The sequence below is a fragment of the Zootoca vivipara genome, chromosome 6 (assembly GCF_965207765.1).
Source record: "Zootoca vivipara chromosome 6, rZooViv2.hap1.1, whole genome shotgun sequence".
Lineage (NCBI taxonomy): Eukaryota > Metazoa > Chordata > Lepidosauria > Squamata > Lacertidae > Zootoca > Zootoca vivipara.
The window spans coordinates 92,119,636-92,141,741 of NC_142589.1; the positions used below are offsets into that span (position 1 = coordinate 92,119,636).

A 22,106-nucleotide genomic window follows, 5' to 3' on the forward strand; every position below is an offset into this window, starting at 1 on the left:
TCTACGGGTTTTGGGTGGCAAACAAATTTAATTAATAATAATAATAATGGGGGTGGGGGACAACAAATCTGAACCCCCTTTTTCACCAGCTGCCCTTGTATTTGACCCCTAACTTAAATGTTTCTCTCTGCCTCCCCTTTCTTTTCCAGGAATGCTTGAATACGAACCAGCCAAGAGATTTTCAATACAACAGATAAGACACCACAAGTGAGTGCTTGAGGTTTCTTCTTCTGCTGCTGCTTCCTTCTATCTGATTGTGATGGGATTTTTGTGTGTGTGGTGGTTGGGCATGAAGCACTTTTTTGCTGCTTTGCTCGGAGGCAGCAGGAAGAAAGGATAAAAGAGAGTCAAGAGGGGAGCAGCGCTGGGTGATTTACAACCCTTAAAAAAGAAAAGAAAAAGAAAAGCATCCCATTTGGTTCTTTAAAAAGCCTTCGGGGAAGCTTTCAAAGCTCGCTCGCAGATCGATAAAAAGTATGCAGTTGCTTCGGAGGAAAGGCTGTGTTGCCCTAGTAAAAACCACAGCAGGTATGGAATTCCCCAATAAAACTGTCGGTGGGTGGTATCCTGTGTACTAATAGAGAACTCGATGTTCTGAGTGTGGATCCTCACCCGGGAAAAAATGTCTGCACCTGCACGCAAGTGGAAGAATGGGCAAGCATGGGAGGCTTCCCCCCCCCCCAAAAAGAAAGGTTTGCAGAAGGGCAATAATATATATTTGAGGGGGGATCCCAAAAGGCGAAGTTCCCTTTTTGTTCCATCTTTCCCCTCCAGAAGTGAAGTCTGCATTCCGTGCCCACGGAGCATGCCCAGTAGAACTCTTCCATCAGAACAGAGCATGCTCTGGAGGTGTGGAATGCTGGCTCAGCTGCTGGGGGACGGGGAGCATGGAGAGCCAGGGTGGAATGGGATGTGGAATCCCTTAGAGGCCTCTGCCCTCTGAGCTCTAACCCCTTTCCCTGAGAATAAGGTTCTAGTCCTCATGGTTAAATAGAAAGGCACTAGCTGGCAGAGGCTCTACAGGGTCTCAGGCAAGGCACATTCCTAGCCCAACCCAGATTGAAAGATTCCCTGCCTGGGAGCTGCTGCCGGTCGGTGTAAGCAGATGCACCTCATGGTCAGACTTCGGCTCAGGCAGCTCCAACACGGGGCTCGAACCCCCACAGCCCTTAGATTTGATAGTCTCTGCCAACTGAGCTATCGACTGCTCCTAAGCAGAGAGATTCCGCTGACCAGACCCCTCTGCAGGTTTCCGAGGTGCCTGTTTTCATCCACGCCCACTCATCCACGCCCACCACCCCTTGTGGTGCTTTGTCAGCCCTTTCATGTCATGCTAACCTAGCTGGAAATGAAGGGCCGTCTCCAGAGACCCAGCTGCAGAGAGGCCGTTGGCTACCTGGTGCAGAGATCAAGCGCTGGCATGCTGAGGCTGCATGTTCCCTCCTAACTGGGCCCTTGCAACCTCCTCCCAGGGCTTTTACCGTTACTATTTAGACTTCTGTCACAGCGCTACCTGGAGAGATGGGGCTTAGCCCTTCCGTTCCCAGAGGCTCCTCTTGCCCAAAAAATGAGGGCTACAGAGATTCCACCGCAACAGCCCAAGCTTTTCCACCCACTGTTCGCTCCTGTTTACAGCTCTGTTGTTTATTCGTAGAATCGCAGGTGTAGATTTCGGAAAGGGACCACAAACACACACACCCCTCTGGCAAACCCACTCAAGGTGGGTGCATAACAGGGCAGGCGGTGGGTCAGGGAGGGTTCTCCCCCAGCCTTACCTGGAGAGATCAGGGATTGAACCTGAGACCATCAGGGGGTTGGACCCTCACCGCCCCTTAAAATCCTACGATTCTATGATCTGTGTGCAAAGAAGTCCACCTTTTTAGCTGATGGAGTTTTTAAACCCAATCAAACTTGATCAGCTGACCAATACAGTAGGCCATCCATCCTTAGAAAGGAGCCCACAGGGGTCAGGCAAGGACTCGACTAGGGCACTCGAAGAAGCAATGGAAACGGTAGGAGGGGCTCCCCCTTTCTCTCTTTCTCTTTCTCTCTCTCTTTCTCTCTCCTCCCCCCTCCTTGTGTATCCAAGGCAACTCACCCAGAGCCTCTCTCCTGGGGAGAGGTGCCGTGTTTCCATTCATTCGTCTTCCTGCTCGATAATGGATCAAAGCAAGGGCAGGTCACAAGGGCGACAGGGTGCCCCAGTTTGGGAGCACATTGGGTGGCTGATGGTGGTCAGGAGTTGGTGAGAGCCGAGAAGCACTTATTGCAATACAGTGTATGTATATATATATGTGTGTGTGTGTGTGTGTGTGTGTGTGTGTGTGTGTGTGTATGTATATATATATATATATATATATATATATATATATATATATATATATATAGTGTTCTATATCAGGCATGTCCAACAGGTACAGGTGAAACTCGGAAAATTAGAATATCGTTGAAAAGTGCATTTTTTTCAGTACTGTAATGCAACATTATTTTTTATCTTTCTTTTAATTTTTACAAATGCTTTCTTTTGGAAATTCCACAGTAATAAAACAAATAGTTACAATAATACAAAAATAAACATCGCTATTACATTTCATTAATTACATTCCATTTGTAATTGACCCGCCTAATGACAAATAATTACAATTACAACAAATAAAGGCTTGACATATATTGCTTTGCATGTCTCATATATTGGTTTCACCTTTTAAGTTGCATTACTGAAATAAATGCACTTTTCGATCATATTCTAATTTTCCGAGTTTCACCTGTAGCTTGTGATCTACTGGTAGATCGCGGGGTGTTCCTGGTAGATCCTGGTTGACCTCTGGCCCCTCAGCAATTTCTTTACAAAAAAAGCACAAAACCCACCAATTTTGCCTTACTAAAAAAAGCTCCACAACTCTGGGTAGATCACTACCAGTCTTTTTACGACAATGGGTAGATCACTGCCAGTTTCTTATGCCATCTCACCCCTTGCTTTTTCCTGCAAGGCCAATTGCAGTTGTTAACAGTCGTCAACAGGTTTACCACTCCTATCAGCCAATCACCCATTCCCACCACCCTTCTGAGTAATACCCCTCCCCACTTTCTGACTATACATAAGGGTCTGGTGTCTTCTGTTTCAGTGTATCTGAAGAAGTGTGCATGCACATGAAAGCTCATACCTATGACAAACTTAGTTGGTCTCTAAGGTGCTACTGGAAGGAATTTTTGTTAGTTTTTTTATACTGTGAGTAGATTGCAGGAGTTGGCCACCCCTGCTCTATATTATGCTTCATGAATGGATTTGCAAGTGCAAATGCAAACTATAAAGATTGCAAAGTACTGTAGGGGGACCATGGGCTAGTATTCTGGTCCAACTGCTTGCGACCTTGGAAATGGCTCTTCACTTCTTTCTGGTCCTCAGTAACTACCCAGGTCACACGGGGCAACGCCCAGGGGGTAGTCTTTGCCACCCACCCCTCCCTCTTTTATTAATACAGAACTTGGGGGGGGGGGTTTGTCTGAGACTATCCCCCCAACACACACACAAAATATATCCCAGAAGGAGAGGCATCCAGTTTAGCTTGCACATGCAAACAACATGCGACCACCAGGCCCCCAAAAATAAATTGTTTCTGTGGTTCCATTCCCCCTCTCCATTCCCCAGAAAATGCAGGAGAGAACCTTCCTTTGTTTTCCCTTCACTTCCTCACTCTGAATTACAATCACACCCCCCCCCCCACTTTTCCTTCTCATCTTTGCCATAGATGCATATGCAAATGTTTGAATATAATCTCCCAGAGGGGGCTGCAATCAATATCCCCCTGCAGGGTTCAAACCTATTTTTTTACTCCTGTGTTAAGTAGGGCACACGCAGGTGGGGGAAAGAGAAGGGATTTAAAATAGAGCAAAGCACATCTTGACCACCTGTGCTACTAAAATAGAGCAAAGCACATCTTGACCACTAACGTTTGCCGTTCTGTTGCGTCCCAGTCTGCTTTGTGGGAAGCTGCGGTCTGGCTTGAGTCAAACCACTGGCCCAACTGCTATAGGATTGTCCGAGCCAGCTGCCTGGATAACTGTCCAGGGCTTCAGATTGGGAACGTTACCTGGAGATGCCAGGAATGTTACCTGGAGACGCAGGGCTTTTTGGTGCCACCACTGACCTGCACTCTCTCCCCTAAATGTAAAGGAAGGCTCTAGTCCTCATGGTCCGGGATACTGTCATGGACCGGCTGGATGCTGAGGAGTGCTGGAAGGCACCAGCCAGGGAACCCCCAGGGAAAGAAGGCTCAGAGCCTGTATATTGGTGGTGGGACGACGAAGGAGGAGGAGCAGACTGGGGGGAGGAGGTGTCGGGAGCAGACAAGGCGGCAGGCTTTAGTGAGCAGGAAGAGGCTGTGGCAGACAGCAGTCCAGACACAGAAGCAGGAAAGGTCGGGGGTGGGTGGGGGGAGAGGCAGGAGACAGAGATAAGGATGGCCACCGAAGAATCCTGGGAGTCTCGCCTTCCTGCTGCAAACCAGCCCCTCCCTCCTCAGTCTTTGAGAATGCGCAGAGAAAAATGAAAAGAGCAGAAGAGAGATTAGTTGTGCGGTTTGCGACTGCGTGAGGGGAAACCCAGGGGGTGGTGGTGGGGGTGAGGTTTACAGACGTGTGGGAAGGCAAGGACCTTCAGTCCTAATCAACTGCTTCGTAGTGTTGCTGAAACCAATAGGCCGGAGCTGTGCTGTGTTTCCCTTAATAAAGATTAAACTTCACTGGCCTCAAGCATGTTACTGCTGACCTATGCCTGACCTGGCAGATATAGGGCTGATTTAAACAGCAACATAATATGCTGCTTTATACAGTATGGGGTCCATTCAGCTCAGTGCTTTCTGCACTGGCTGGCAGCAGTTCCCTAGGGGTTTCATGCAAGGGGCCTTCCCAGCCCTACCTGGGCTTCAACCTAGCACCTTCTGCATTCAAAGCAGGTGCTCTGTCTCTGCGCTGTGGTCCTTCTGTATAAACTCAGGAAGAGTAAGCATCTGATAACTGCAGCAGAGTAAGCAGCAGATAACTGTCTCCTTTTTTCGTTTGGTTTTAATTGATCTGTTTTGTCTACCGTATATTCCGGCGTATAAGACGACCCCCAACTTTTCCAGTTAAAATATAGAGTTTGGGATATACACGCCGTATAAGAAATACGACCCGGCGCATAAGACGACCCCCGACTTTTGAGAAGATTTTCCTGCGTTAAAAAGTAGTCTTATATGCAGGAATATACTCTTTAATGGCTAAGTTAAAATAACAACAACAACAACACCCCACCCATCTGGTTGGGTTTCCCCAGCCACTCTGGGCGGCTTCCAACAAAATATTAAAAATACAATAAAACATCGAATATTAAAAACTTCCCTAAAGTGTAAACAAACACACACAAATTTACTCGTTGAAGAACCTAAGCAGAGGCTCTTTTCTTTGTTTCCTTTTATTAATAATTTTGAGGATTCAGGGGTTTTTTAATAAATAAATAAAAACCCTACTGTTTTGAGAAGGTGGGGGCAGATGCGTTTTGGTATCCTGTACAAAAATATATTGAATTTTTTAATGTTCTGAGACTCCTTGAGATCTATGGATGAAGGGCGGAAGGCAAATATAATAATAATAATACTGAGGGCCTTCTTGGTAGTGGAGCCTGCCATGTAGAATGCCTTCCCATCAGATGTCAAGGAAATAAACAACTATCTGACTTTTAGACGACATCTGAAGGCAGTCCTGTTTAGGGAAGCTTTTAATGTTTGATGTTATATTGTGTTTTTAATATTCTTTTGGGTAACCGCCCAGATGGGTGAGGTATAAATTTATCGATTTATTGATTTATTGATTATACTAGATGGGAGTGTGTGTTGATGCCATCCTCTCTCCTTCCAAGAAAAGAAATTATTATAATAATAATAAAAATACACAGTCTGGAAATCCCAGCTGGAGCAGACAGGGAGCAAACGTTCAAGCAAATGACAGCAAATGGATTTAAAAGAAAAAGGGGGAGGGGGAGTCTGACGATTATTTTCTAGGAAATCCTTAACTCCCAGATGGCAGCTGCAATCTTGGGAGGCCCGGCATAGCTGTAAAAAAGAATCCGTCTGTTTCCCCTCCCAACACTCGGGTTACCCAGATACTGACCTTGATAGGAGGCAATTGGTGGGGCTGATGTGATTAAGAACTCTGCCCCCCCCCCAATCCCCACTTGGCAGATGGTTTCAAAGCCTTGCAGTGGACGGATGGGTGGAAAAGTAGCCTATCTCCCTGAGAAGAGTTGGAAGGAGAGGGCTAGCACTTGGGGGCATTCCTGGGGTGGCTCAGTCGGTAGAACATGAGATTCTTAATCTCAGGGTCATGGCTTTGAGCCCCAGGTTGGGCGAAAAAATTCTCCTGCATTGTAGGGGGGTGGACTAGATGACCCACGGGATCCCTCCCAGCTCTACAATTCTAAAATGCAGGCCACACCTTTCGCTGGCTGTGCTCCACCCCTTCCTTGAGTGCTCTCGCCTGGCTGGCGCAGGTTCTCGATCTGGAAAAATGTCCTCTCATTAGCTTGGATGGAGAGCTCTTTGTGTGCCCAGGGATAACCTCACGCGGCTTTTAATTTAGCCGCAGAGGCAAGAGTAGCAAATACGGCTCCGCCTGTTTTTAAAGAATTGCCTCTGCCCCACCACCACCACCACTGCCATGTGGGCCTTGGAAGATTGCCCGTAAGGAAATATGCCCCCAACCCACCGTGCTGGAAAAACTTCCCTGCTTAAGAGGAATAGCTCTTAATCTCAGGGTCGTGGGTTCGAGCCCCATGTTGGGCAAAAGGTTCCTCAATTGTAGGGGGTTGGGCTAGATGACCCTCGGGTTCCCTTCCAGCTCTACAATTCTAAGAATCACCCAGAGACCGACCACTAAATCCAGATGGACCCAAGCCTTGTCTCATGGAAGATGGAGCAAGCTTGTTTCCTCCTGCTGTAGAGGGCAGGACCTGGGTCATATCACTGCTCCATTTAGTTCAGCGCTGTCTATGTAAGACAGATGTTGACAGGCTGGAACATGTGCAGAGGACGGCAACCCAGAAGATCAAGGGTCTGGGAACCAAGCCTGATGAAGAGCGGTTGAAGGAGCTGGGTATGTTTAGCTTGGAAAAGAGGAGAATGAGGAGAGATAGGATAGCCATCTTCCACTATCTGAAGGGCTGTTAACGTGGAAGAGAGAACAAGATTGTTTTCTCCTCTTGCTCTGGAGGGTAGGGCTCGAACCCATGGCTTCGAGTTACAAGGAAGGAGATTCCAACTCTTGTCAGAAAGTTCTTCCTGATGTTGATAGCTGTTTGACAGTGGTAGGTGGCGGACTCTCCTTGGAGGTTTTTAAGCAGAGGTTGGGTGGCCGTCTTGAGTTGAGATTCCTGCATTGCAGGGGGTTGGACTGGATGGCCCCTGGGGTCACTCTGTGAGTCGAGGGTTCCTGCCCCCGAAGACCCACCGCCCCCACTTGCTTCCCTCCCCTCTTTTCCTGCAGCTGGTTTCGGAAAAAACACGCGCAGGCCGACCCTCTGGTCCCCATCCCGCCCAGCCCGGAGACAAAGGACCGGTGGCGGAGTATGACGGTGGTGCCTTACCTGGAGGACCTGCATGGCTACAACGAAGAGGAGGACGACGACGACTTGAAAGATGACTACTTGGAGGACGAGATCATCTACACTCAGGACTTCACCGTGCCAGGTAAGGGAGCCGAGAGGCGGCAGGGGGTGGTTGCAGTTGGTCTTGGGGGGCCCAGCCAAGTTTACAGCTTCTGGCAAGGCCGGATTTCGGTTTGATGAGGCCCTAGGCTACTTAAGGTAATGGGGCCCTTTCTATGTCAAGCTGACCTGTGTCAACAACAAATTGTCACTGTTTTTTGTGTGTGTGTGTTGAATGTATGCCATAAGGTAATTTGTGGACCTCATAGGTATCTCAAGCCATTTGCACATGCAGAATGTAGGCACCCTATATATAGAAAGAAGCAAACCAGTGATATTTTAGGGAGCAGGCGGGGCCCATGACTTGCATCCTAGGAGCCTACACAACACAGAACACTGTTACTGGATGTAGGTTTTATTTTATTTGGGTTTTTTTCTTATATTTTGGAAATGTACATCCAGGTGTTTTTTTTCCCTTTACATTTTTTGCCCCCCCCCAAAGTATAGCTTGTTTAGCTTATACATAAATCTGGCACTGGCTTTCGGGGGGGGGGGCTACAAGCTAAGAAAAAGAGCTGAGTTTGAGTGCTTGGCTATGTTGTTAAGATGGCTTGCTTCATTCTTTACTATGCATATTTTTTACCTGGCGATTTTGTGTTGCGGACCACCCCCAGGATCTACGGATGTTGGGCGGTATACAAATTAAAATAATAGCAATCGTAATATTGTGCAGATCACGGTGGAGTTCATAACCAGGGGAGGGCTTCCCTGCAGATGTGCTGGGGGTGGCCAGGGGAGGAGAAATTACTTGCCTTTGTTGTGTCCCTGAAATCAGCTGGAAGGGGGTGGCCTGAAACCAGCTGCTTGCAGTAATCATACAACTAGCAGCCACAGTCACTATCAAAATTATTCAACCGCCCATTGCAAACCAGGCTTGTTAGAATTTACAGTTTGCAACAAACAAATGAAAGTTGCCTTTTCAGCTGAATTTGGGGAAACGATTTGAAGCATCCGTTGTGTTGAGCTATTTCGACTGCTTTTGTTTGATTTGCTCCTTGCAAGCAGCTGAAATCCGCCAAAATCTACACTTCCGACTTGGGTTGCCATACGTCCGGATTTTCCTGGACATACATGCGATTTCTGCTCTGTTTATGAGGGCCGAATACCGGCTGTGTCTGGGAAATTTTGGACATATGTCAGCCCTAGGTTCAGGAGCCTAATTAAACGTAGAGCCAGGAGGGTTGGTTGAAAATGGTCAAAACGTGTTGCATTCGCAAGAGCAGGGTGGGTCGTGAAAACACCTCTCTGGCGTCTAAGGACGGAGACGAGCATCTTACAGCAAGCCTCAGCCAGGTCTGTCTATCAGTGTTCCTGAAACTTGGGTCTCAGCTATTGTTGGACTACAACTCCCATTGTTCCTGACCACTGGCCCTGCTAGCTAGGGATGATGGGGTTTGTAATCGGATGTAAGGAAACCTGGGATAGCTGTGGATGTGGAGAAATGACTGGAGATATATATGATATAAACATGGTAAAGGGACTTAACAGATTTTTTTATATTTTGGGTTTTTTAATGTTCTGTAGGCCGGGTTGACTCCTGCGGTATTTTATCTCAAAAAGGGTCAACAAAAATACTCTTAAAAACAATAATAATGGGGTGAATTGAACAAGATTTCGGTTGAAACCTCTTGGCAGGTAGGAGCAGCCGGGCGATGGTTGCCTAGTTTCTTAAGAGGGGGAGGTAGGCTCTCCGGGGGGGGGGTGTGTCTTCAGGTAGAGATTGGGGCTGTTGCATGTGGGGCTTGGCAGAGATGCTTCAGCTCCGAACTCCCCGCCTCGGGCTAGATGACCTCTGAAGGACCCCTCCCAAACCCTGTGGTTCTTTTGTTCCCTCTCCCCCAAGCTCCTTCGCCTCGGTTGACATTTAAGACTGGCTTTTTAAAAAATAGCCGTGTGTTTCACAGCAGGCTAAGCACCCGTCAACGCTAAATCAGCGAGACGTGTTGTGCTTCTCCCCAGAAGGTTATTTTCTGCCCCGTTGAGCATTCTGCCTCTCCTGCCCCAGTTGCTACGCATGGCCAGGATCCTTTGTGAAGGCTATGGGAATGTTGTGGATATTAGGAGAGGATATATTGATTTAATAGTATCCTTCCTAACTCAACGCTAGTGAGTCAGCAGCAGAGTGCATAGCAGGAAGCTAGTTGCTAGATTTGTTTGAATCTCTTTACCTAAGCCCAGTGATGGCCAAACGTGGCCCTCCAGCTGTTTTGGGACTACAACTCCCATCATCCTTAGCTAACAGGACCAGTGGTCAGGGATGATGGGAATTGTAGTCCCAAAACAGCTGGAGGGCCGCGTTTGGCCATCACTGACTTAAGCAATCCAATCTGGTTTAGTCCAGATTGGAGTATATTCCTGGCAAGACCCCTTTTATCCCTCCTAAAAAGAACAAAGACGCAATAGTCTTCTTTTTAAAGTAGTAAGAAGTTTACTCACATTCAGTTCACAGATGGATCCCTGAAGGCAGGCTTTAGCTCAGAGTTACAGGAGAGGGTTTGAGTTCATCCCATATGGGAATGAGCCCACGCCCTGATGGCTGAGAGCCAGCAGACAGCAAAATGCATCAGTATCAGGAGAGCATGCCATCAAGAGGAAGAGGAGGAAGATGGTTGCGTGACCAGCCCCTTTTATATGGAGTCTCCAAGTGTCACGCCCGTCCCCCCCAACCTGGCCACATGCAGTGGGAGGAAGCTCCAGACCAGGTGTGACAGGAAGTCCTCTGGGCTGGAGTAACACCCCTCCTGCTTGTCCACTCTGGGCCAGACAGGAAGTGTTGGGCTTGACCGGTTATGTTACATCCCACAAAGGCCGTTGGGCTGAACCTTGCAAGACGGCCGGTGGGTTCAGCAGTTCACTGCCAGCTTGACCCATGTCACAGGAACACAGGGGGAAGAGGAAGGTGGAACCAGGCCCTGCCATCTCCCCGGCCCCCTCTTCCCCCCACAAAGCTGGTCCACCGGAGCCTATGTTCGCTCTTGGAAGATGTATCGGTGCCAGGGACAGCGGGCAGGTGTTTAAGGGACCTTCCGCAGCCATGAGAGCTGGGAGTCCCCATTGGGGAAGGCTCGGTTCTAAGGTTATGTTGGCCTCATCCTAGCCAGCGGTGTTTTACCCTGGAAAGAAAACTGCATCCACGCAATCGAAATATCAAGAAAAGTTAAAATTAGGTGGGCTTTTACGTTTCTCCACTCCCTGGCACTTTTTCATTCCTCCCCCAACATCTTGGTTCAGGTGTCTGGTGGCTTGAATTTTTGGACGGCCTGGCCCACATATTTTACCTCCATGAGGACTAGGAACGTGCTCTTAATTTAAACACACCCCAGTGGTTTTTCAGAGACCTGGGTTCTTTTCAGTCAGGATTTCTGCGCTCCTGCATTACCCTCCCAACTGTCCTGGTTTTCCAGGGACAGTCCTGGGATGACAGAAGCCAGCCCAGTTTCTGATTTGATCCCGGAATGTCCCGTTTTCCCTCCCCCCCCCCCCCCGCATCTCGGAGAACAATTAAAAGCGGGGTGTGTGTTTATACTGGAAATAAAATACCTGCACCAAACGAAGGAAACGGTGAAGCTGGCCTACGAAGCCCTTCCTATAATTTTTGAAGGAAAATGTAACTCGTCCAGTTTAAATCCTTTCATTGCAGTGCTCCAGCAGCCAGCAATTATTTTTAGGAAAGGCAGGGAGTGTTTATTCCTTTATTGTACTGCAAGTCTTTACATGTCTACTCACAAGGAAGCCCCATTGTATTCAGTGGAGCTTACTCCCAGGTAACTAGGTAAAGACTGCAATCTGAAGCGTTTTTACTCAGAACTAAGTCCCCTGAGTTCAATAGGATTTACTGTCTGGTATGTTCCTGATCATTCTCTCAGATTCCATTACAGTGGTACCTCGGTTTACGAACTTAATCCGTTCCGGAAATCCGTTCTTAAACCAAAACGGTTCTTAAACCAAGGCACGCTTTCCCTAATGAGGCCTCCCATCGCCGGTGGCCTTCCACCATTCGGCTTCCGTTCTTAGACCGAGGTAAAGTTTGCAAACCGGGACACTACTTCTGGTTTTGCGGAGTTCGTAAACCCAATAGTTCATAAACAGGGCTGTTCTTTAACCAAGGTACCACTGTACTATTATTATTATTATTATTATTATTATTATTACTAATACTACTACTACTGTTTAGGGAAGCTTTTAATTTTTAAGAAATTAGTGTACGGTATTTTAATATTTTTGTTGGAAGCCGCCCAGAGTGGCTGGGGAAACCCAGCCAGATGGGCGGGGTATAAATAAATTATTATTATTATTATTATTATTACTACTACTACTACTACTACCCACCATTTTTTCCTGGCAGGCTCAAGGCAGCTGACCGCTAACATTTAATTTCATCCCATTTATCAGCGGAAGGTGTTGTACACCATCCCTTCCCTGCGAGGTAGGCGGGGCGCCGTTGGCTCACGGTGAACCCGACACAGAGTAGGATGTCCCTATTGGAGAAATATTGGGAGGGGATGCTCCTGTGGGATCACAGCCTGCCCTCTGTCCCCCCCTAAGGGCATCGGTTAAGGGCAGCACCTCACACAGGTTGGTCCTGGTATTTCTGCCTGCTGCGCGTGTGTCCCATCCACCCTGACGGCTCCCGTGTTGCGTTTTCCTCAGGTTACGACAGCGAGGCAGGGCTTAGAGAGGACGAGAGCGCAGATCAGGAAGGATATCTTGCACTCCTCTTCGGGGAAGGAGACTCCGCCGCCGCCACCACCAGCTCAGAGGAAGGATGGAGGCTTAGCTTAGATGGCAAGAGAGCTCAGGAGAAAGAGGAAGACAACAAGGCAGCTTGCTTTTCCACCAGCTAGGAGAGTCCCTGGCCTCGAACCATGAGTGGGTGGGCGGGAGATTGTTGGGGGAAAGAGCCCCTTTTAAACAATAGGGTTGTTCCCCGCCCCCCAAAATGCCCAGATTGCAGCTGGTCACCTTGCAAGTTCCTTACCTTCTTGGAAAGTTAATGTATGTTCTTGGTGGCACTTCCCAGTGCTGCAGTTCCATGCCAGGGCTTTTTCCTGGTGTTCCCCAGTCACAGTTTCCACGTTCTCCACCCACCCAGAGACCCAGCTCCCCTCCTGTGCCGTGCCCTGCCAGCAGCCTCCTGAAGTTTCAGGCCTCTATGGCTCCCTTTGGCCGTGCTGGTGATCCTAACCCGAAACCTCTGGCTGTCTTGCCACAAAACGCCAACCCCCCGCCTCCCAACCGTGCCTGCCTCTCTGCACTGTGTCGGCCCCCTCTGTGGGCACTGGCGGATCATCATCGCTGTGGCGTTAATCGCTGCCATTATCTGCCACCCGTCAAAGCGGCCGCATCCCAGAGAGCTGTCAGTCCACATACTTGACAACGTGGTGGGTTGGCTTCTCCTCTTCTTGGCACGCCCCCCCCCCAAGCCGCCTCTCCTGGGGAACACCGGCTCTTAAAAAGTTCTGCCGCCCCCACCCCATTTTATCCAGATTTATTGTTATTGGTGCTTTTAAAAGGTTTTTTTTTTCCCAGAGAAAAGCTGTTCTTTTCCGCCTTCTGTGACCTTCGGTTTGAAGAGCAAAATAAAAAGCTTTGTTGCATTTTAAAGTTCTCCCTCTAAAAAAAATGTTTTAAATCCGTCTCTCGCTTTAGAAGCTTTGCAGTTCAGCTTACGGCAGGGTCGGTTATCTGTCAAAGAATATCCCCTGAGTTTTATATGAGCTGATCATGGCTCTTCCTGAGTGCTCAGAAGACATAAAAACACACACCGCTATTTAAAAATCCAGCTCAGAACGAATGCAAAATAATCCCAAGTTCCCAAACATTTTGTGGCCCAGTGAAAAGAATCTTTGCGAGCGGAGCAAAAACCTCTGGCTGGGTCTGAGGAGAGTTTCTGACAGTCAGAGAAATCAGTGCAAGGCTTGTAGACTGAATTCCTGACAGGTTAGAGGAAAAGGTAAGATTGTGCCTGGGGTGGAGAAAGTCGATAGGGAGGCGGGTTTTTCTCTCGTAATACTGGAACTCTGGGGTCATTCAGGACATACCAAAGAAAATGTCATTCGCACAGTGCAGAGTTCATAGAAAAAGAGAATCTTAAGGGTTGGAAAGGGACCCGAGGGTCATCTAGTCCAACCCCCTGCAATGCAGGAATCTCGGCTAAAGCATCCATGACAGGTGGCCACCCAGCCTCTCCTTTCTTGTCACTCTGAAGCCATGGATTCGAGTCCTACCTTCCAGAGCAGGAGAAAACAAGCATGCTCCCTCTTCCGCGTGAGAACCCTTAAGATATTTGAAGTGTTAAACTGTGGAACCCCTTGCCACAAATTCAAGGAGCAGAAATTCGCACAAATTCAAGGAGCAGAAGGGGCTTTCAGTCAGAAGCATAATATATACATCCAGGAGGCTAAGTTCGGTCAGAATTGGGTATACACACCCAGCCTTAATGCTAAATACATTTCTTCTCCTACCCTACTACAAATAAAAGCTTGGAAGGGCTTGAGGGCGGAGCCCCAAGATTTTACCCGCTTGCGAAGAATTCCTTAAATTATATCTAAAGCACACGGCCAGAGTTCGGGGGGGTTGAGGAGGAGAATAATACAAACTCCTTGACCTTATGCGGCCCCGCTCCCCTGCACTAACATGGAATCAGCAGTGGTTTTAATCTCACGTGTGGTCGGCTTTTCCCACCCGAGATACCTGCTTGAGCAGAATAGCCGTTGAGCAAACCAGTTGCGAGGGACACCGGCTTGCTCGCTGCCGCTCGTGGAACGGCTTTTAAGAAATAAACACGTGAGCGAGGGTACCGCCATATTGAAATAGCCTTTGCCATCACCGAAGCTATGTGAGCTATGGGGATCGATTCCCTTCTGGCCCCAAGGGGTGTTCTGCTTTCCAGAGTCTTTTTTTTTAAATACATTTTATTCCAATTTTCCGAATTCAACAAATTAACAAAACCAATCTTTTATACAAAATCTTATATTCACATCTTTTACCTTGCTCCGCCGAGCTATGACTTCCCCCCCTCCCTTCATGCGGGTTTCTTGTTAATTCCTTTTTTTGCAGTTCCTTTTTTAACATATTGGTCAATTCGTAAGGTTTATTTTAATCCTGCGAGAGTTTTTAATGATCTACAGTTTTTCTCCATATAGTTCACATATTTACTCCAGTCCTTTTGAAACCTTGTCTCCCCCTGGTCACGAATCTTGCATGTCAATCTAGCAAGTTCAGCATAGTCCATCATTTTTATCTGCCACTCCACAATTGTAGGTAATTCCTGTAATTTCCATTTTTGGGCTAACAAAGTCCTAGCCGCGGTTGTTGCATACATAAACAGTGTTTGATCTTCTTTTCTAATCTCTCCTCCTATTATTCCTAACAAAAATGCTTCTGGTTTTTTTGGAAAGGTATATCTAAACATCTTTTTCAATTCATTATATAAACTTTCCCAAAATCTTTTAACTTTTTCGCATGTCCACCACATATGATAAAATTCACCATCTTTCTCTTTACATTTCCAGCAACTTTTATCACTCATTCTATACATTTTAGCTAACTTAACTGGAGTTAAATACCATCTGTACATCATCTTATATACATTTTCTTTCAAGGCAGTACATGCTGTAAATCTTAAAGTTTGATTCCATAGTTTCAACCACGCATCATATTCAATATTATGCCCCAAATCTTTTGCCCATTTAATCATCACTTCTTTTGTCAACTCATCTTTTGTATACCACTCCAACAACAGATCATACATCTTTGCCAAAAGCTTTGTTTTGCCTTCTAGCACTTCTATTTGAAATTTGGATCTTTTATCCTCAAACCTATTTTTCTATCTTCTTTAAGCACATCATTTATTTGATGGTATTCTATCCATCCTGTTAACACTCCTTTAATGTCCTCAAAAGGTTTTAAACTCCATCCTTTTTCAGTTTTCGTCAAGATTTCCTCATACGTGGCCCGCCTCGTTCTGCTTTCCAGAGTCATGAGGTCTAGCAACTTGGGAGTTAGGGACTTTGCTTGAAGCAGCTGCTGCGGGTGTGTGTGTGTGTCTGGAGGTGGCATGCCCGAACGGCACTGCACGGTTGCAGTTTTGGGATGCGCCCCAACCGTCGGGGGACCCCCATGGGTGAAAGCAAGAGACTTGGCATAGCAGAGGGGTCCCCTTTTTGCGTAGGGTTTGGGGGGGCCGTATTAAGAGAGCGCCAGAAAAATCACCGGGTGGCGACTCCCGCAGCGTTTGCGAACACCAGTTAAGCTGTAGGCAGAGGTGGCAGCGGAGGGAGAAGAGAGAAGCAGGAGAGTGAGTCACTTGCGGAGGCAGAAGCTGGCTTATATTGTGGGGAGGGAAACTCATTACGATTCCCATTGATCAGAAGAAGGTGCTTTGGAGAGGTGGCTGCTTTGCATTCCCCCCCCCCACCTTCCTCTGCTCCCTTCTTCCCTGCCGAAACACATAAAAATTGATGTTGCTTGGCCAAATGTACTTTCATATATATATATCCTCAACACACTATTCTTTACTTGGCTAGGAAAGTAGAGGTCCTCTTTCTTTCCTCTCTCTTCTGCTCCCCCCTCCCAAAAAAACACCTCTATTCCCATTTCTGGGACCCCATGAATTTTTTAAGAACCTGAAGGGTTTTTGCCACACTCCAGAAACCCTTTTGTGGATATCTTCCTATATGAATAGAAATGCAAGGTTGTCGTCAGGGTCTGCATCTGCAGCAATGGGGGGGGGAGCCCTTTGTTTTTGTTTCTTTGTTTCTTTCTTTGTTGCCTTTTGTACACCCTGCCAAAAGGGTGTACCAGCTTGCAAACAAAGCGAGGCAGTTGCTATCTCCGCAGGACGACTGTCTTAGAAGAAGAAGAAGAAGAAACGCTACACGACACGCAAGGGAAAGGGGACAGGGAGGGAAGAGGAAAACCAAAAACCCCGGCACCGATTTCTGAAAGAGGTGCTCTTATAATAAATGATCCACTGACCCAGTGCAGGGGCAGCCGGTGTCTGGCGGAGGTGGGGTTTTTGCTTGATAGTTTTTATTTTATTTTTATTTGTTACATTTGCATGCCACCTCTACCTTCCAAGGAGCTCGAGGTGGTTCTCCGCCTCCCTGCTCCATCCTCACAGCAACCCTGTGAGGTAGGTTAGGCTAAGAGACGGCAATGGCCCACAGTCACCCAGCGAGCTTCAGGGTGGATTGGGGTTTTGAACCCTGGTCAGCCAGCTCATGGTCCGACGCTCTAACTGTTATGCAACACTTCTGCTCCCCCCACTGTCCTGCAAAGGCCAGGCCTGCACGCTCCACCTTGAGCTATCTGGGAGGGGAAGGCGGAATAGCAGCACATCAAATTGAAATAAATGGGGATGAACGGTGTACTACTCGTGAGCAGAGCTGAGCAGAGGGCCACCTCTGGGGATGCATACAACAGGTCTTCGAAGCAACTCCTTTTGCAAAGGTCTTAAGCAGTTGTGTGTTTTTTTGGGGGGGGGGCTGGACCTCCCTAGGAAGAAAGGACGACACGCTTTGGGTCGTGCGTAAGTTTGTTACGGTGGCAGCGGCAGCTTGCGTCTTCCCGGCGGCCCCTGTGGCACCCCGGGCAGGTGCCGTGACGGGAATCTGCCTGCGTCCTTGGGTGAAAAAAACGATCAGCAATCGCCGCTTCTCCTGGCTCCCGCTGAGTCATCCGGCTTGAAAAGGTCTGCGTGAAAATTACCTTGGCAGGATCTGCCGGGAGGCACCACCGGCAGCGGCGGGGGGAGCGAGTGCGAGAGCAGCAGACGTGATCACAGAGGGCATTGTTAGCTTGAAAGCACGACTGACGCCCTCCCTCCCACCCGCCCCCATTGCTGAGCTAAGCAGTTGTCGCTCGGCTTTTTTTTACGCTTGCTTGCTGGAAAGCAAATCTCTTGCACTCTTGTGGTTTGCTCCCCAACCCCCGGCATGGCGTTGTCGGGAAGACCCAGCTGTGGCGCTAGCACTTGCGGCGTCCCAGGGTTGCCTGGGAGGAGACCCGAGTTCGAATCCTCCCGCCCGGGTCACGGCACTTGCTGGGCGTGGTGCTTGCTGTGCCTCTTGCAGCCAAAACCTACCTCATCGGTCTTGGGGACTGGAGGGCGGGGGGCAGAGCAATGCGCACGATACCTCGAAACCCATTTGGGAGAGGAACAAGACAGGCTATAAACCTCCAGAGATTAATAATAATAATAATAATTCAGAAATGGCAATGTTTCCTGTAAGAGGCAAGCTTTAAAAGAGAATCAGGAGGGGGAATGGCGGAAAAGTTCTCCTATTGCAGGCAGCAAATGCCTCTGAACGATGCCCGTTGCCGGGAATCTCGAGTGGGGAGATTCGCACTCAGGTCCTGCCCGGGGGCGGGGCATTCCTTTGGGGCGTCCGGTTGACTGCAGCAAGGACAGGGTGCCAGGCTAGGTAGCTCCTCTTTGGCCTGATCCGGCAGGGAGGGCTAACACCAGCCCAACTCCACGGGGGCATCTGGTCAGCCGCTGAGAAGATAGGATGATGAACTTTGGGCATCAAGCGTTTTCTCAGACCTGGGTCCCCGGCTGTCGTCGGACTACAACTCCTATCATCCCTCGCTAGCAGGATAATGGCCAGCAGCCAGGGATGATGGGGGCTGTAGTCCAGCCGGGAACCCCAAGTTTGAGAATAAAACTTTTCGGAAATATTTTGACAGAAATACAATCCAACAAATAGGTGTATTTTGACTCTTCCCTCCCCACACTCCGTTTACTGTTTCATATATATATATAAAACACTGCATTTCCTACATTACTCCAATTATTAATTACTCCCTAGGTCTCTTCTTAGCATTAATTTTTAACTGCTTGGTTTAAATTAATCCCGCTGATGAACAGTAACATTTCAGACAATCCACAAATTTCCCCCAGTCTTGGATAAAGTTTCCCCACCTCTTGGTTCCCTTTTGCTCCCTTAAGTTTTGCCATTTTGGCATGGTCCATTAATTTAGTCTGCCATCCTTCCTTGGTTGGTATTGAATCTTCCCATTTCTGAGCATCCTGCGGTCGTGGCGTACATAGCACTTCTTTCTTTCTTTCAATCTTTCGGTAACTGTACCAGGCATAGGCAAGCTCGGCCCTCCAGATGTTTTGGGACTACAACTCCCATCATCCCTAGCTAACAGGACCAGTGGTCAGGGATGATGGGAGTTGTAGTCCCAAAACAGCTGGAGGGCCGAGTTTGCTTATGCCTGCTCTATACCAATTCTCCCTAAAAGAAATGCTTCTGGTTTTTGTTTTTGTTTTAAAAAAGTAAGTTATTTTGAGCATTTTCTCTGATTCATTTATAAACCATTTCCCAGGAAGTTCCCACATTTGAGATTTAGATGCTCTGCCTGCCCTCTGCGCATGCCCTGTGGCACAGACCTCCCCTGTACCTCCTTTTTTTTTCGTGTTCCCGTGTGTTTGCCTTCCAGGACAGGTGCCTGACGAGGAAGCAAGGCAGAACGGACAGAGCCGCTGCAGCCGGGGGCTCCCCAAGCCGGTCTGCATGAACGGAACTGAGCCGGCGCAGCTCGGCGGCAAGACGAAGGCCGAGCGGCGGGCCAGCGCCTCGTCCAACCCTTCACGCAAAGCCTCGTCTTCCACCAGCAGCAAGATTCGGAAGCTCTCCACCTGCAAGCAGCAGTGACAAGCCGGGGCCTGAGCATCGCCCACCGCAGGTCTGTGCTTCTTCCTCTTCTCTCTTTTTCGGGGCTTTGGGGTGGGAGGGAAGTGTCCAGAAAGGTGGTGCCACTCAGTGGTTAGAGCACTTCCTTTGCATGCAGAAGGCCCCAGCTTCCGTCTCCAGGTGGGAATAAGGAGAGCCCTTGCCAGTCATTGTAGGCAGCGCTGAACAACGTGGGTCAGTGATTTGACCCATAGAATCGTATAAAGTGGGAAGGGAATGCAGGAATCCCAACTGAAGCATCCGTGACAGACGGACATCCAACCTCTGCTTAAAAACCTCCAAGGAAGGAGAGCCCACCACCTCCCGAGGGAGACCGTCCCACTGCTGAACAGCTCTTACTGGCAGAAAGCACTTCCTGATGTTGAGTCGGAATCTCCTTTCTTGCAACTTGAAGCCCTTGGTTCAAGTCTCCTCTTTTCCAGGCTAAACATACCCAGCTCCTTCAACCGCTCCTCATCAGGCTTGGTTCCCAGACCCTTGATCTTCTGGGTTGCCGTCCTCTGAACACGTTCCAGCCTGTCAACATCCGATTTACAACGCCAGCGCTGAACTAAACGGACCAGTCGAAAGATTCCCACGTTGCTATGAAATCAAATCTCTTGGTTCAGAATCGCACGGACTGGGAACTCACTTAATTTTAGGGGAAAGGGTTATAGTCTGGTGGCATGCAGGTCCCAGGTCCAGACTGGTTAGGGCTGGGATAAACGTCTCCCTGCCTGAAACCACAGAGACCTCCTGCTTCCGGTCCGTGTTGTAGGCAGTACAGATCCAGGTACGCCAAGCTTCTGACAAGGCAGCTCTTAAGTTCCTATGCGAATCGGCTCTTGATTCAGAACAGTGAGGACCAGAACGTTAGCTTTATTCAGTGCCCGAGGGCATCATATGCAGTTCAGGCCGGACGAAACACAGGCCTGAATCTCAGCTGTTCGTTAATGATGTTTAAATTCAAGGACCAGCTGCTCCCCATAGGAACCTTGCAATCATTGCTTAATAATAATAATAATAATAATAATTTATTTATACCCCGCCCATCCGAGCGGCTTCCAACAAAAGATTAAAAATACATTAAAACATCAGTCATGAAAAACTTCCCTAAACAGGGCTACCTTCAGATGTCTTCTAAAAGTCAGATAGTTGTTTATTTCTTTGACATGATGGGAGGGCGTTCCACAGGGCGGGTGCCACCACCAAGAAGGCCCTCTGCCTGGTTCCCTGTAACCTCACTTCTCACAGGGAGGGAACCGCCAGAAGACCCTCGGAGCTGGACCTCAGTGTCCGGGCTGGGCGATGGGGGTGGAGACGCTCCTTCAGGGATACTGGGCTGTTTAGGGCTTTCAAGGTCAACACCAACACTTTGAATTGTGTTCGGAAACGTCCTGGGAGCCAACGTAGGTCTTTCAGGACCGGTGTTATATGGTCTCTGTGGCCGCTCTCAGTCCCCAGTCTAGCTGCCGCATTCTGGATTAGTTGTAGTTTCGAGATCACCTTCCAAGATAGCCCCATGGAGAGTGCATGGCAGTAGTCCAAGCGGGAGATAACTAGAGCATTCACCACTCTGGCAAGACAGTCTGCGGGCAGGGAGGTCTCAGCCTGCGTACCAGATGGAGCTGGTAGACAGCTGCTCTGGACGCAGAACTGACGTGTGCCTCCATGGACAGGTGTGAGTCCAAAATGACTCCCAGGCTGCGCACCTGGTCCTTCAGGGGCACAGTTACCCCATTCAGGACCAGGGAGTCCCCCCACCTGCCTGCCCCGCCCCCCAAAATAGTCCTTCTGTCTTGTCAGGATTCAACCTCAATTGATCCTCCAACTGCCTCCAGGCACTCACACAGGGAGCCCAAGGACCCCCTTTGTGCACCCCCTCTGCGAGAGGGCAGCAACACGAGAAGCAGGGCCTTCTCTGCGGTGGCTCCCCGTTTGCGGGATGCTCTCCTGGCGCCTTCTTTACATATTTTCAGACGCCTTCCTGTGCTGCTGCTTAAGTCATGCTTCTGTTCAGAATCAGGCACTTGAACTCAGGGCTGGGGGAACCTCGTACTCGGGCTCCAAATGCCCCTAAATATCTCCCTCACCAGCTGTGCTTCACACCCTCATATATTTTTGCCCAGCTGCAAAATGCCTCCTTGGACCTCTGGCCGTGCCTCTTGCTTGTCCGCAGGGGGCAGCGAGAAGTGCGTGTAGAGTCCCCGCCCACCACCCCCGCTCGTCCCTCGGGAATGGGAATGCGGCCCCCTGGGTTGCGACAACAGGCTCCAGCTCCCCTTTTCTCTGCGCTGGGCTGCCTCCTCACGCTTTGTGATGGACAGTTCCATTCCTCCTCCGCCTCCCTTTTGGCGAAGTCAGCGCAGGAGGAAGGAGGCCGTTACCAAGTTAACCAAAGGAACTCACTACCACAAGGTGTTACGCACACATTCGGGGCCATCTAGACTCACGAGCATCCTTTTTGGGGTGTTTTAATTCACCCCCCCCCCAAAAAAAATTAGAGGGAACTTCTGACTCTTACATACTGACCGAGGCGGATTTTTTGAAAAGCATGTATTGTGCCTCTGAGCTTAAGCGAGCAGGGATCACGGAGGGGGGGCGGTCGCGATCGGCTCGTGCGTCCGGCTTTCATCTGACTTGACGTATATCCCTCCCTTTCCCAGCTCTGCAGAAAACCCCAA

The 22,106-nt window shown here is 48.9% G+C and overlaps 1 protein-coding gene across 3 annotated transcripts in view; it reads left to right on the forward strand.

The window, feature by feature from the left end:
• Positions 1-22,106, forward strand: part of STK11 (serine/threonine kinase 11) — a 63,336-nt gene that overhangs the window by 38,710 nt on the left and 2,520 nt on the right. For all 3 annotated transcript variants that reach the window (XM_035118028.3, XM_088673042.1, XM_060275327.2), the window contains exons 7-9: positions 150-207; positions 7,519-7,721; positions 19,190-19,435. In XM_035118028.3, the coding sequence (XP_034973919.1) occupies positions 150-207; positions 7,519-7,721; positions 19,190-19,404 (476 nt within the window). In that variant the 3' untranslated portion in view covers positions 19,405-19,435. The remainder of the gene's footprint in view (positions 1-149; positions 208-7,518; positions 7,722-19,189; positions 19,436-22,106) is intronic.